General features: G+C 56.4%; 2 protein-coding genes across 2 annotated transcripts in view; one reads left to right on the top strand and one right to left on the bottom strand.

Annotated features, from left to right (window-relative positions):
• Positions 1-4,321: 4,321 nt before the first annotated feature.
• LOC112115134 (olfactory receptor 2D2-like) lies at positions 4,322-5,275 on the top strand. The gene has a single exon (XM_024212127.2). The coding sequence runs from the start codon at positions 4,322-4,324 to the stop codon at positions 5,273-5,275; it is 954 nt and encodes a 317-aa protein (XP_024067895.2).
• Positions 5,276-9,861: 4,586 nt separating this feature from the next.
• The window catches only part of THAP7 (THAP domain containing 7), a 5,450-nt gene continuing 297 nt past the window's right edge, over positions 9,862-15,014 (bottom strand). The window contains exons 2-5 of the mRNA XM_026658144.1: positions 14,315-14,394; positions 13,577-13,732; positions 11,320-11,457; positions 9,862-10,797 (exon numbers count right to left, since the gene is read on the bottom strand). Coding sequence (XP_026513929.1) covers positions 10,146-10,797; positions 11,320-11,457; positions 13,577-13,732; positions 14,315-14,394 — 1,026 coding nt within the window. The 3' untranslated portion in view covers positions 9,862-10,145. The remainder of the gene's footprint in view (positions 10,798-11,319; positions 11,458-13,576; positions 13,733-14,314; positions 14,395-15,014) is intronic.

Raw genomic sequence — 15,014 nt, 5'->3', positions numbered from 1 at the left:
AAACAATTTGGCAAGTCCCTATCTAGCAGCCCTCTCTGCTCTGTGTCTCCGCGGCTGGTTGACCTGAAGCTCAACTTCTGCATGAGCAGTTGATGCAGCCTATTCTGGGTGCCGGAGCCTGACCCCACAGCTCCGTCCATGTCTGAGCCTCTCACCTTTGCCACAGAGCTGCTTTCTATGTGAAGCCCCTGCTGCACCACAGGGCTGGGAGCTCCTCAGCCTTTCCAGGCGTTTGCAAACTCGGCAGAGAAGAATGAGGGTGAGACATTTCTCGATTTTTATTCATTTCCCTCTTGCAGAGGGAGGGTTGGTTATTACAGCGGGTGGAACAGTCTCCAACAGGCATTTCCCTTCTCCCCTTGGAAAATGCCGTTCTGTCTCGGTCAAAACTTTCTGCAGGAACCCATTGCTTTCAATGATATTTCATGGGGGCGGGGGAAGGGAGCAAATCGGTTCGGCCACTTTTTCGGTTTGTCATTTTGAGACGGCTTTTCCTTTCGACTTGTGTTTGGTTCCCTAGATGACAAAACAGAATGGAAGGTGATTTTGGTTTTAGACGCCGAAAGGGGGAAACCTTTGCGGTTTTACCACAACAAAACTTGGCGAAAATTTTGTTGCGCGGGAAATTTAGAGATTCGACTTTTCGCAATGAAAACCAATTTCAAAGGGTTGGACTCTCCCAAGCCATAGATGTTCTAGTCCCCGTTCCCTGGTCTGTGCTAGAGGGGAGATCAGATTAGATGGTCACGACGGGTCTGGTCTGGGGCTTGGGTGACCTTGGGGTAGGACAGAGCTAATACTGCGTTATCCCATGGCATTCTGAGAGGATTCATAGATTCCATGGCCAGAAGGGACCATTGTGATCCTCTAGTCTGATTCCCAGGATGGCACAGTCTGGAGAACAACCCTGAATTCATTCCTGTCTGAACCAGAGGTGAGCTTTTAGAAAAACAGCCCATCCACTACACCCTCTTACAATACACTGGAAGGGGGTCAGAGAAGAGCCATGTGCATGGTGAAAGGATTTGAGAGCGAGAGACTCCAGGAGCTCAGTCTAGTTAGCTGAACGAAGAGACGCTTCGGGGCGACTTGATCCGAGTCTGTAAGTATCTCCATGGGGAACAAATATTCGGTAACAGGCTCTTCAACCTAGCAGAGGAAGGGCTAACACTGGCCAATGGCTGGAAGTTGAAGCTAGACAGAAGGTGCAAATTTTTAACAGCGAGGAGAACTCACCATTGCAACCAGTTCCCAAGGTTTGGTGGTGGATTCTCCATCACTGACATTTTTTTAATCGAGACGGGCTCTTCTTCTAAATGATCAGGCCTGGAGGGGAGATCGGATTAGATGGTCACAACAGGTCTGGTCTGGCTTTGGAGTCTATGGACAGAGACCGAAAGAGCTTGGTAAAATGCAGGCTGGGAGGGGACGCGATTGCTCCCTATAAATACGCAAGGGGGGTGAACGGCAGGGAGGGAGAAGAGCTATTGGCCCATGGACAAATGGGGACAAACTGGCCAGGAATAAACAGAGGCTGGAAATGAGAAGGACGGAGAACCTCCATCAGAGGGAGGTTCTGGGATAGGAGAAGTGGGGGGCAAACAACCAAACTGGTTTGAAGATGGAGCGTGATAAATTCACCAAACAGGACACTAGGACCGTTAGCTATCAAAGGGGCTGGACTCGCCCCAGGAGCTCCTGTCCTACATGAGCCGTGCTGCCGAGCCTCCTGCTGTCTGGGGTTTCTCTCAAAGGCCCAGCCACCAGGGTCGGGCAGTCACGGGAGACACTTGGCTTTTGATTAAATAAAAGAGTGGGCTTCGGACCCTCCTAGCTGAGGAGCGAAGTTGGGAATCGTGGCCTGAGCACAAACCTTGGAGGCAAAAAAACGACTCGCCGGTGGTTACTTTGATAAAACCAATCTCCTGGGCTGAAAGCCGACCAGAGGATTGTTCTGAGGTCTGGCTCATGAGTTTTGCCTGCCCGGCGCGGGTGAGACCGAGGAGACGCAATAAAAGGTGTGTTCATAACCTGGGTTACATAGAAATGCAGCCAGGACACTCGGCTAAACAGGGTGCTTGGTCCTGCATGATGCTTGGTCCTGCCATGAGTGCAGGGGACTGGACTTGATGACCTCTCGAGGTCCCTTCCAGTCCTACGATTCTATATGTGTGCATTGTCACTGCAAAAAACTCATGCTCCTAGTACGTTAGCCCCAGGGACCATAGGCTTGAGCTCTGGTCATGCCTGCCCTGTCTTCACTAGCATTGCAACCCATGCTAGCTGGATTTGGCTAGCTCACACAGGCTAACCCAATCTAGGAACACACCTTTCCCCCAGCCCCCAGTGTAGATGTATCCTAGGGTGACTGGAGTTCGATCAGAGCTACTAACCTGCGTTAAAAGCCAAGTGGCTGCGTCTTCATTGCTATTTTAACCTGGGTTAGCTAACCTGAGTAAAGTTTGTGGGGCACAAACTCATCGAGCTCCGGTTCGGTTTCTTGCCTTCACCTCCTCCTCTTGCGAGGCTGCTCCAGAACCTGCCTGCTGACGGGGAGAAATTTGCTTCTGGTTTCCAGCCTCACGTGGCTCCTGGCCAGTGTATCCCCATTTGTCCTTGGGCCACCTCGTCCTTCACAGATTCATAGATCCCAAGGCCAGAAGGGACCAATGTGATCATCTAGCCTGACCCCCTGTATAACCCAGGCCAGAGAACACCCCCAAAGAATTCCTAGCGCAGACCTTTCAGGGAAACATCCAGTTTGAAAATTGCTAGTGATGGAGAATCCACCACACCCTTGGCGAGTTGTTCCGATGGTTAATTACTCTCCCTATTCCAAATGGATGTCCTGTTTCAAGTCTGAATTTGTCTCGCTTCAACTTCCAGCCATTGGATGGGGTTAGACCGTTGTCTGCTAGATTGAAGAGCCTCTTATCAAATACTTCTTCCCCGTGTAGACACTTATAGACTGGGATCAAGTCCCCCCCTGGACCTTCTCTTTGAGTTCCTGGAGTTTATCACTCTCAGGCAGGTTTTCTAATCCGTGAATCATTCTCCTGGCTCTTCTCTGACCCCCTCTCTGATTTATCAGCCTCCTTCTTGAATGGTGGGACCAGAACTGGACACCGGATCCCAGCAGTGGTCACCCCAGGGCCAGATCCAGGGGTAAAATAACCTCTCCGCGCCTACTTGAGATTGCTCTTTGCATACCCCAGGATTGCATTGGCTCCTCTGGCCATACTGGGAGCTCGTGTTCAGCTGATTAGGTGCCATGACCCCACAAATCTTTGTCAGCGTCCCTGCTCCCCAGGAGAGAGCCCCCCCCATGCGTACAATACAGCCTCGTTTCTTTGTTCCTGGACATCTGCACTGACGTTTAGCCGTATGAAAAATTCCGCTTCAGTAGCTTGTCCCCCTCTGGGTGTTCACCTCACGGATAGATTGCTAGAACAATCGGTGCCCCTCTCAGCCTGCCTTCCAGCCTAAATAGGCCCCGTTCTGCCAGTTCCTTCTTGGGAGATCAGGGCGCAGTCCCCTGCTCATCCCAGCTCCTGTCCAGTTGAAATCCTCCTTCTCCAACGCGGTGGAGTTGGACACAGTATTACAGACGAGGCCTTACCGGTGTCTTGTCCAATCATTGGAGGCTTCTGAACATCCCGTCCTCAGCTTCCGCGCAGGGCTCCATGCCCAGCAAATTGCTCTGGGCAGGCAGGGGAGGTGGGATATGGGGTGGGGCACAGGGGCTGGTTATACAGGGGCTGGTGCTGAGCTGCGGCCACCTCTGGGGTGGAGCACAGGGGCTCTTTAACAGCATAAAGCAACACTACTGCAAGAGTTTGGGACAGGAAGTGATGGAGAAACCAGCCGAGAGTGCAGAGGGCTTGGCCAGGAATCTGGGCTGTCTGTGGGGGATGGGATGTTCCAGGGGATCTCTAATGACCAGGAAGTTTCAAAAGATTTGGCAAACATATTTCACAAGTGCAGGATAAGGAAGGAGAGTGGGGAGAGAGAGAGACTTGCTAATAGCCCAGTGAGTAGGGCATTCTCCTGGGAGGGGGGCACCCCAGGTACAGATCCCTGCTTGGAGTCACCCCTGACTGCAGTGGGGGCAGGGCTGGATTCTGATCTCAGTCCCCCTGTGGTCAATCTGGAGTCGCCCCTGAAATTCAGATTGACCCCAGGGGGCTAAGATCAGAATCCAGCCCTGCCCTTCGTGCAGTCAGGTGTGACTCTGGATTGACCCCGGTGTCGCGCAGTACCTGTTGAGTCTGCTTCACAACCTGGCCTATGTTATCCCCCCTCTCTCTCTCCCTGCAGGCGAATGGAGGCGATGGGGAGTGAGAACCGCACCTCGGTCTCCGAGTTCATCCTGGTGGGTCTCTCCGGCCGGCCGCGGACGCAGCGCCTCCTCTTTGCGGCCATCCTGGCCACCTACCTGGCCACCCTGGCAGGCAACCTGCTGATCGTGGGCCTGGTGCGGGCCGACTCGCGCCTCCACACCCCCATGTACTTTTTCCTCAGCCACCTCTCCTTCCTGGAGATCTGCTACACCAGCTGCACCATCCCCCAGGCTCTGGCCCACCTCCTGACCCGCAGCAAATCCATCCCCTTCGCTCGCTGTGCCGCCCAGATGTACCTCGCCCTCTCGCTCGGCAGCACCGAGGCCATCCTGCTGGCCGCCATGGCCTACGACCGCTTCGTCGCCGTGTGCTGGCCGCTGCGCTACGCCGCCCTCATGGGGCGGGGCCGTTGCTGGGCACTGGCCTTGTCCTCCTGGGCTGCTGGGTTCCTCCTCTCGGTGGTCAACGCGGCCTTCACCCTGCGGCTGCCCTTCTGCGGGCCCAACCGGGTCAACCACTTCTTCTGCGAGCTGCCGGTGGTGCTGGAGCTGGCCTGTGCCGACACGCGCCTCACAGAGGCCGTGGTCTTCGGGGCGGCCGTGCTCATCCTGCTGCTCCCGCTGGCCGTCATCCTGGCCTCCTATGGCCTCATCCTGGCCTCCGTGCTGTGGGGGCAGGTGGCCGCCGGGCGACGCAAAGCATTCTCCACCTGCGCCTCCCACCTGGCCGTGGTGGCCATCTTCTATGGCACCGTCATCTCCATGTACATGAGGCCCCGCTCCGGCGCCGCCTCCGACCGGGACAAGCACATCGCTGTTTTCTATATCGTGGTCACGCCAGCCCTCAACCCACTCATCTACACATTGAGGAACAAGGAGGTCAAGGGGGCCGTGGCCAAGCTGATGCACAGGGCTGGACTGGCCAAGAAGTCCTAAGTGTGGCCAATAGGCCACACTACCTGAATGTGGACCTAAAATGAGGAGTCACTTGGGACATGTCGTGGGGCGAGAGCTGGTTGGGAAACAAGGGGGTTTCCACAGAACATTTTTGTCTTAATTTTCCACAGCGGGGGGGGGGGGGGGGGGGGAATGATTAGAATTTTTTTTTTTGCCTATATTTTCCACAGAAAATGTCAACAGAACTGAATTTTTTAATTTTTCATCTGAAGTTTCTACAGAACATGTTGGCAAGAGAGAAAATTTGTCTTTTTTTCCCCTAAATTTTCCACAGAACACATAGATGGAACCATAAATATTCCTTTTCATCTACACTTTCCACAGAAAATTTCAGTGAAAGAGAAAATTTTTGTTCCTATCTAAACTTTCCACAGAAAACATCAATGGAACAGAATTTTTTTCATTTTCCTCTTAATTTTCCAGAGACAATAGCATTGGATGTGAAAAATTTTCAATTTTGGTTACATTTTCCACAGAAAATATTGATGAAACCAAAGTGTTTTGTTTTCAGCGAAATTTGTCCTCAGAAAGTTATCTTGAAAGTAGATTTTTTTGTTTTCTCTGACTTTTCCACCGAAAATTTCAATTTTGCTTGGTGAAAATTTTAATACTGGAAACTTTCAGACAAATGGTGAAAACATTTTCACCAACTGATGAAAAAATTTGGCTAAAACCCCTAAATATTTCAATTCTGAAATGTCGTCATGTTGCCTCATGTGTCCATTCTCCTCTATAGGTTAGGCTCTCTGGTCAGACTACATCTCCCATGAGGCACTGTGGTCTCTCCTCTTGGAGACAGAGGTGGTGCATCATGGGAATGCTACGCTGTAGTTCATCGTGGGAGATGTAGTCCAAATGGAGAGCCCAGTCTATAGAGGAGAATAGGGACATGAGACAACCAAACTACAATTCCCATAAGCCATCATTGTGGCATTTCTGAATCAAAATATTCCATTTTCCAAGCAGTCATGTTTTTGCTGAAAAAAATGACATTTCACCAACAGGCTCTTTTGGTGAAAAAAAAATGTTTCAGAGAGGAAAAACAACAACAATTTTCTGTCTAAAAAAAGCACTTGATGGAAAACTTCCTCCCAGCCCTAGTGCGACGCTGAAACGCCGCGAGCCATTGGCGAAAGGTCCCCTTCTTTGCATACAGCTCTCACCTGAAACCTGACAAACTCACTGTACCAAACACATCTTAAGGATATTTATCCAGAAAATGTAATGAGAAAAGTACCTACAGAACGCTCGTAATTTGTCAAGATTCAAAATCATTGGGAGATGCATGTACAGGTGACGTTTAAGGGATAATGTTTTGATCTTGACTGTAAGCTTTACGGACTTGGAGAAGAAATTAGACCCCAGGGGGGATAATGTCTCGGCGATGGCCCACTTGGCCAGGGGAGTTGTCACCCTCCCCCTCCTTAGCTGGTGATGCAATGCAAGGCTTAAGTCGTTTAGCCTTGCACAATACTAAGATTTTGAACAGGAAATCACTGGAGGTCAGTGCAAACTATCGAATGAAACCACCGGAAGGTTTAAAAAAAGGAACACTGCCACGAGGCAGAGGTTTGCCCTGATGGCGAATAGGATCAAAAGGCTGTTTGCAGCATACCACAGAGGGAAATGCACTCTGGATGCATTCACAGAGGAAATTCGCAGGCAGCTCTGCAACAGACTGAACTTTTATTTGCACGGGGGGTGGGGTGGGGGAAACTTACTTTATTAGCAAAGAAAGGAAACTAGCTATCAGACCCTTCGCGCCCTGTGATTTTGCTGTGTGGCCTGTTTGTTTCCACCACTTCCTCGCACTCCTAGCTAAATCTTTACTTCTTCCTAAACCCGCCTCTGTTGCAGTGTCAGTGCTGTGTAGTTTACATGAGTAGCCTGTGCCAGGGGCTGGATATCAGAGGGCAAAGGGACTCAGGGAGTGGGGTGCTCCTGTTATCATGCAAGGTGAAGTCGGGGCGGGCACTGCCCAGAGGAGAATCCTTGGGTGGTGGAAGGACTGGTGGGGTAGAGATGAAACCCGGCTACCACGAGCTATCCCCTTTTTCTAGAGTTGTCACAGTGCTGGGCACCCCGAGATCTATCACAGATGTGTCCCCTTCGGTGTAGATAACCCCCAGGGCCAGGACCCCTTGGTTCCGGATCAAAAGAGTTCCCAATAATCAGTGACATGGTGTCACGTGGATGCGACTTTGGGACCTTGAAATGAGGGACAGTTGTCTGACTGAGCCTTCATGGGAGGAGCCTGAGGCTTTGAGCTTGCCATCCCCGATTCCCAGCTCAACTCTGTGGGAACTCTTAGATGCTGGCAAATGCGAGCTGGGTCTCTCAGCCAGGGCCGGCTCCAGGCACCAGCTAAAGAAGCAGGTGCTTGGGGCGGCCAATAGGAAGGGGCGGCACTTCCGCCGCTGTTGGGGCGGCATGTCCGGGGTCTTCGGCGGCGGGTCCCTCAGTCCCTCTGGGAGCGAAGGACCTACCGCCGAATTGCTGCCGAAGAGTGGAGCGGCGAGATCGCGCTGCCGCGTCTTTTTTTTTTGCCGCTTGGGGCGGCAGAAAACCTGGAGCCGGCCCTGCTCTCAGCTGGCAGAAGGTGGTGCTGAGAGCTGGGTTCGAGTGCCCGCCCAGCCCCTCAATCTCTCCGTGCCTTGCTTTCTCCTCTGTAGAACGGGGATGCTGATGCTCCCATCCCACGCCTCTGCCTGGTGCATGTCAACTGGGGCAGAGACCATCCCGCACACGGCGTCCGTGCAGCTCCGTGTAATGCTCTTGCTCATCCAGCGAGGGCTGAGCGAGGGCAAGGTCCTGGGGTGGCTCTGGGTTCTCGGTTGCTCTACTGACATCGCTCTGGGTCCGACTGCCCCCGCCCTGTCCAGCTCGTCAGCCTGGGCTGCCGAGTGATGGTGACCTAAAAGGAGCTACAGCCAATTGACCCTCTGCTGGGGGTCTGCTCCACTGACTCCTGCTGGGGCCAATGGGCCAGATCCCCAGGTGAAGATGCTAACCTTGCTCTGAGACATTAAGGGATGTTTTGGGAGGAACTAGGAGGCTGCTTGGATTTCTCTCCCACCCCCCGAGAAACCAGGACCTCTCCTACCCATCCATGGCCTGGGGAGGGGGGTGTCTGGGCTCTCCCTGGTTGTGCCCGACCTGCACCCCAAACAGGAAAAGGGGGTTCAGCCCTAGGAAAGATGCCCCCTAGGTGCCTACTAGGGAGCTTAATTACCTAGGCCAGTCCCAGGCCTGGACCTCTGTCCAAGTACGTTCCTCCTGGTCGTCTACCTCCTCCATCTCTCATGCTGGGGCACTCCGGGTGATGCTGTCCATCCGGGGCAGTTACAGCGCACCAGGGAGCCAGTGGCTCAGGCGGGAATCCAGCAGGGCCCCCCCAACCCATTCAAATGTGCCATGGCTCGCCCCCCCCCCCAAGCCTCCCTGTGCAGGCCTCCCCCATGCCACGGAGAAGGGCCCTACGGCCATGCCGCTATTTGCTGCGCTCGCTGGGCCTCGGGGTGGTGAGCAACGGAAGGCATGTTTTATAGACACACAGAGAACCCGTCAGCGCTTGTGACAGTCGATTTAGGCCTGAACTCGTCATTTTGTAATTACATGTAAAACGCCACCCCCCAGGATTACTGAAAATCAGGGACGGCTGGTGTCAACCGGCCCCGATCCAGTGGGGCCAGATCCGCCGCTGGTGTAACTCAACACCCCTCCAGTCGCTAGGGGGATTGACACCAGCTGGGGATCAAGCCCCCCCGCACTCCATCTCTTGCTCCCCTTCACTGCCATGTGGCCCATTTCATGCCCCTCGTTTTATCTCCCAGCTGGGAGCTCAGCTGGGTGTTCGCCGCAGTGCTGGTGCTTGGCCTGTCGGAGGGCAGGGGACGATCACACAGGTGGCATCACCCCCCCAGCCCCCACCATGCCAACCCTCAGTTAATGCAGCAGGCCCCGGCAGCCAGCACGGGAGGAGGAAGGGGGTTCGAGGAGCAGAGCCTGGGCAAGCTGGGATTCTGGTCCGGTGACATTAAGGGAACCCCAAAGTCAAGGGGAAATGGACACAGGGCCACTCAGAACACCCAGCAGCAGGGGCCTGCCCGCAGCTCCTTGCCCCTACGAGGCAGGGCTCCACGGCAGGAAGTCCTGCTCAGAAACGGGGAAACTCGGGGGCGGTGAGTCCCCGCTTCAAACTGACCCTGGAGAAGGCGGCACAGGGGGAAAATCGTAGGCATGGAGCTGAGGTGCTCATGGCCATAGGACACACGCACACCAGGGGCAGTGCCCGCCCCGGGACCGACCCCACAGCTCCCCCGGGGCCAATGGGCACATTCACACCAGGGGCAGTGCCCGCCCTGGGACCGACCCCGCAGCTCCCCCAGGGCCAATGGGCACATTCACACCAGGGGCAGTGCCCGCCCCGGGACCGACCCCACAGCTCCCCCGGGGGTAATGGGCACATGCACACCGGGGCACTGCCCGCCCTGGGGTTACCCTGCAGCTGCCCCCCAGCCACACTCGCACCACAGGCTGTGCACACTCCGGGACCATCACCCCCATATAAAACAAGACCTTTATTTACAAGCCCCATCAATCCGCCTCCCTGGCAGAGAGGCGAAGGTCGGGGCAGGAGTGGGGGGCAGAGAAGTGCTGTCACCAGGTTTGCGTCTCCAGCCCTGGCCTGCCACCTTTCGTGGCCAGGGAGTGAGCTCAGCCCGTGGCCGAGCCACAGAGCCCAGGGCCTCGTGCCCGGGCAGAGGCCCGAGTCCCATGCAATCCTTCTGGGGTCGAGCGAAGCCCCCCCGCCCTACACACAGACGCCCCCTGCGCGCAGTCCCGGGGCTCACTCCAGCTCGCGCAGCAGCTGCAGCTCGAAGACCTGGAGGTGCTCCTTGAGCTGGCGCCGCATGTCCGGGGCCGCCCGCCGCTCCCGCTGCAGCTCGCAGATGCGCAGCCGCAGCCGCTGTTCTCGCCGCTTGCAGGCCTGCAGCTGCCGCTGGACCCGGTCCAGGGCCTCCAGGGCTGCCTCCGCGCGCCGCTTCCACAGCAGGGCGCTGCCCACCTGGTAGCTGTGCTCGCTCTGGATGTAGGCGCCGGCCGGGGGCGGCAGGCGCAGCATGTAGAAAGACGGGGAGACGGGGCGGGGCGGCTCCGGGGCGGGCGACGTGGGGGCCTCTGAGGGGGCGTCTGTCTCTGGGAGCGTGGGGGCGTCTGTCTCCGGGAGTGCCGGCGTGGCTGCGGCTGCCTCCTGCCCTGTAGCCGCCTCCTGCCCTGTGGCCACGGCTGGGTACTCCAGGAGGATGTCCGACAGGCTGGCCAGGATGACGTCGTGCTGATCCTCTAGCTCCACCCCCTGGGGGAGGGGCCCGGGCAGGCTGCGGTGCTCAGTGGTGGGGGCAGCCGCAGGCGTGGCCAACTCAGACTCCTCCTCCTCCGGGAAGCATGAGACCTCCGCGTTGGCTGGGGCATCCTGCTCCCCTCGGCCTGGATCGCGTCTGAGGGGACAGAGCCCATCCCACAATGCACTGCAGGGGGCAGGCACAGCAGGGTCCCAGAGCAATAGACCATCCCAACCCCTCTTGACTCCTGACCCCCCAATCCAAACCTGGGGCAGCCCCAGCCCCTCCCACCTACACTCTGCCCCCGCCCCCAAGATAGCCCTGCCCCAACCTAGCCTGGGGTCAACATACAGGGACAGCCCCAGCTCCTTCCACCCCCAGCTCCTGACCCTCCCCACCTCAATCTAGCCCAGGAGATAACATCCAGGGCTGCCCCACCCACTCCAGACCTTGACCCCGCTCCCTGCCCCCCAGATCTAGTCTCCAATGCACACAGCCCAGCAGAGCCAGTTCCAGCTCCTCACCCTGACCCATTGCCCCTGCCATGGCTGGGCCCCCATCAGTTGCATGGGGGCAGACCGGGCCCTTCTGATCCGCAACCTGGCCTGCACAGCTCTGCCTTGGCACATCCCAGCCCCTCACCCCACGACCCAGCCCATCTACAGGACGGGCACTCACCTCCACCTCCTCCAGGCCCTGGCAGCCTTGGGGTCATCACCCTTCTGCCGGGGAGCCCTCACCTTCGCCGCCCGGCGCGCTTTGGAGAAGGACTCGAAGACGGTGGGGACGGCCCCCTCCTTGAGCCGGTGGTAGCCGCTGCGGAGAGACATCGGCAGGCACGAGCTGCCCCCGGCCCAGCTGGCTTGGGGAGAAGCCCACCGCCCTGCGCTGGAGGCATCGCCCTGGGAGGAAGCTCTCCCGGCACGGGGACTCTTGGATGGGAACGCTGTTCCACTAGCTTAGCTGGGTGTCGCTTTGCTGGCCTGGGAATATTTTTAAATGGCTCTTTGCCCCGTAGGATCCACTAGGCCAGGATGAGGCCCTGACTTTGGTGCATACGGTTTTCAGTTTATCAGTCGGTCTGTCTTAGGCCGGGTCTACACTACGGGCGGCACAGCAGCAGCTGTAATGCCGTAGCACTGGAGCGTAGACGCTTCCTGTGTTGATGGAGATGTGGGTAATCCACCTTCCCGAGAGAATTCTTCTGCCCACCTAGCCATGTCCGCACCGCGGTGTAGGGCGGCTTAACTACGGCACCCAAAGGTGTGCATTTTTCACACCCCTGAGCCATGGAGCTAGGCTGATCTAAATTTTAAGTGTAGACCAGGGCTTAATTTGTGGTCACCTGCACATAGGCTTCGAAATAAGCAGCAGTCTGATATTTTTACCCTCTCTCTCACAAATCCCTTTGTCTCTGAACCACACCATGCTTTATTCAGGTGCTTAAGGCCCCGATTGGATCCCACGACTGGATCCTCACAGCCAGCCCTTGGGGTTCCACATTCATAGATTTTTAAAGCCAGAAGATCATCTACTCTGACCTCCCATCTAGCACCGGCCACCATCCATTCTCCCCTGCCTTGAGCCCCGTGACTTGCGTATAGTTATTGCAGAATAGTTACAGGGCTTTACATTCACACCTCACCCGGTTAACTTCCCGGTGCAGATGAGCTCTTTGTCCTATTACACACCTGCGGGATGACTTTACTTACGTGGGTAAGTGGTTGTGGGTATGTTTAACCTACCTTACAATAACCCCCCACTACTTTTATGTTCTCAAAAAAATTAACTTAACCCCCCCACACCCTGTATTCTTTCGCTCGCTAGCAAGACCTTGCACCGAGAGAGCTGCTGTATCAAACCGGAACTGTGTTTCAACAGAACTCATTGCAAAATGGGGCCAAGGAACTGTGATGAACAGGCCTTAAGAAAACTCTAAGCCTCAGGAGACACATTGTCCGTCAATCCTCACAGGGAGAGGGAGATGGGATGTATCTGCATGGGGGGTGAGGGGGGAGGGTGGGAGGAGGCAAAATGGACCAGCTCACCTTCGTGGGACGAGGGGGATGTCTAAACTAGGGGAAAACCATTCAGATCAGTCCATCCTCTCAGGGAGTGTAAGTGCATCTGGACTAGTGGGACGATACAGACCAGTTCACCTTTCTGGATAGAGGGGCTGTGTCTGGACTGGAAGGTGGGGGAACCGTATGGCCCAGTCCATCCTCACAGGTAGGGGAGGGTGAGTGCATCTGACCTAGGGGGAATTGTACAGACCAGTCTATCTTCACTAGGGGGGACATCTGGACTAGGGGGAACCATATGGACTAGAGGGAACCATATGGTCCAGTCCATCTGTGGGGGGACATGCCAGGAGTAGGGAGAATTGTATGGACCAGTCCTTCTTCTGGAGGGGTATGTTTGGTCTAGGGGACCAGTCCATCTTCTCAGGGGTAGGAGGAGGTATGTCAGGATTAGGGGAACCGTATGGACCAGTCCATCCTTCCAGGGGGCAGATGAAGAGGGTTCAGGGCAGGGCTCCACATGGTCCAATCCATCCTCCCAGAGGAGAGAGGACCTGGGGGAGGGATAGCTCAGTGGTTTGAGCATTGGCCTGCTAAACCCAAGGTTGTGAGTTCAATCCTTGAGGGAGCCATTTAGGGAGCTGGGGCAAAAATTAGTATGGGGATTGGTCCTGCTTTGAGCAGGGGGTCGGACTAGATGACCTCCTGAGGTCCCTTCCAACCCTGATATTCTATGATTCAATGAACCAGGCATCTATGTGACTGGTGGTACTGTTCTTCTTCACACCCCCACCCAAGCTGGGATACCAGGGGCAGCTGCTGGCACGGTTATGGAGACCTGGTGAAAAAGCTCATCTCCCAAGCTAGCGAGGCTCATGGCGTCCCTGGGTGTCGGCTCGGCCTCATGCACCCACCTGATCCCCACCATCTCGAAGCAGCTCTTCTCGAAGTGCTTGGAGCAGAAGTAGATGTAGTCAGAGGCTGGATTCCAGGGGCCCTGGCCGCTCGGGTCCTTGCGCTGACAGTTCTCCAGCCACACACTGCGCCGCGGGTTGTCCTTCTTGGGCAGCCTGCGAGGACAGAGATGGCACGGTTCAGCTCCCGGGAGAGGCATGGGCCGGGGCAGGGGTTCAACCGCCACAAGGACCTCCCCCCAGGCATTTTCAACCCAGAGATGCTAATGTCCTCTAGGTATGGAGAAGAAAAAGCAACACCACCTCCAAATGATCCACTGGAGCTGGGACGTAGGACCAACCAGATTGGACCAGACCAAAGGCCTCTCTAGCCCAGCATCCTGTCTCCGACAGAACCCAGCTGCTTTAGAGGAAGAGGCAAGACGCTCCCTAGTGGGCAGTACTGGAATAACCTGCCTACAAGGGAAAATTGGTCCCAACTCCTCAGCAATTCCTTGATCACACCTGGTCTCAGCTGTGGTTTCGGAGCAACAAGCTTTGATGATAATGAGTGAGTCCTTGGGTCAGGAAGTTACGCAGGCTGTGCTGGGAAAGTATTTCCTTTCTGTTGGCGTTAAACGTACTGCCGTTCAGGGTACCCGGATGTCCCCTTGCACCTTCCCCTCAGGGAGGGGAGGGCGGAAGGGCTGGTTGTAGGGGCAGGTTGTGGGGAGGGAGCAGGGCCAGGGTAGCTCTTACCGATGGAAGGAGATGCCTCGATTGCGGGTCTCGCGGGTGTCCCGGGTGCAGCAGCCGGTAGCAGAGCAGTGACGGGGCATCTGTGGGGAGAGAGACAGAGATGGGGAGGCCCTGAGAATCACTCACCCCCCCTAGAGCTACACCCCAGCCAATGGCTCTGTCTTACCTACCTGACCACTGTAGCCAGGACACTCTCCTGCCCCCACCAATACCTACCCCATCACCCTCCTATAACCTGGACACCCTCCTCTCACCCCCCCCCATAGCCAGGACACCTGCCTCTCCCCAATCCACGCCCTCACCCCCCCCATAGCCAGGACACCTGCCCCTCCCCTATGAATATTTCCACCACACATTGGATCTCTCAACTTCCCCATATGTGACCCCCCCATAACCAGGACCCAGCAATACGGGAAGGGGGGGGGGTTCCACCCCCATCCCCTGTTTGTGCCTCCCCAGCTTTGAACCCCTGCACCCTGCGCACCAGCTGCGGAGGGGGGAGGCCGGCGGGGGGGGGGCAGGAACCAGGGCAGGGATCCGGGGGGGCACAACGAGCCGTGGCGGGGGGGCAGCCTGGGAAGGGGGGGAGCAGGGGGCTGAGCCGGGGGGCAGGGAACCCCCGTGCGGGGAGGGGGAGTTGGGAGGGGTCGTGACGGGGGCGGTGACGCGGGGTATCTCCGGGAGGGTCCCCGGGGGGGGG

Source organism: Terrapene carolina, unplaced genomic scaffold (genome assembly GCF_002925995.2).
Source record: "Terrapene carolina triunguis isolate 2854851 unplaced genomic scaffold, T_m_triunguis-2.0 Scaffold401, whole genome shotgun sequence".
Lineage (NCBI taxonomy): Eukaryota > Metazoa > Chordata > Testudines > Emydidae > Terrapene > Terrapene triunguis.
The sequence above is the reverse complement of the archived record's forward strand: the minus strand, read 5'-3'. Positions and strand labels throughout refer to the sequence as shown.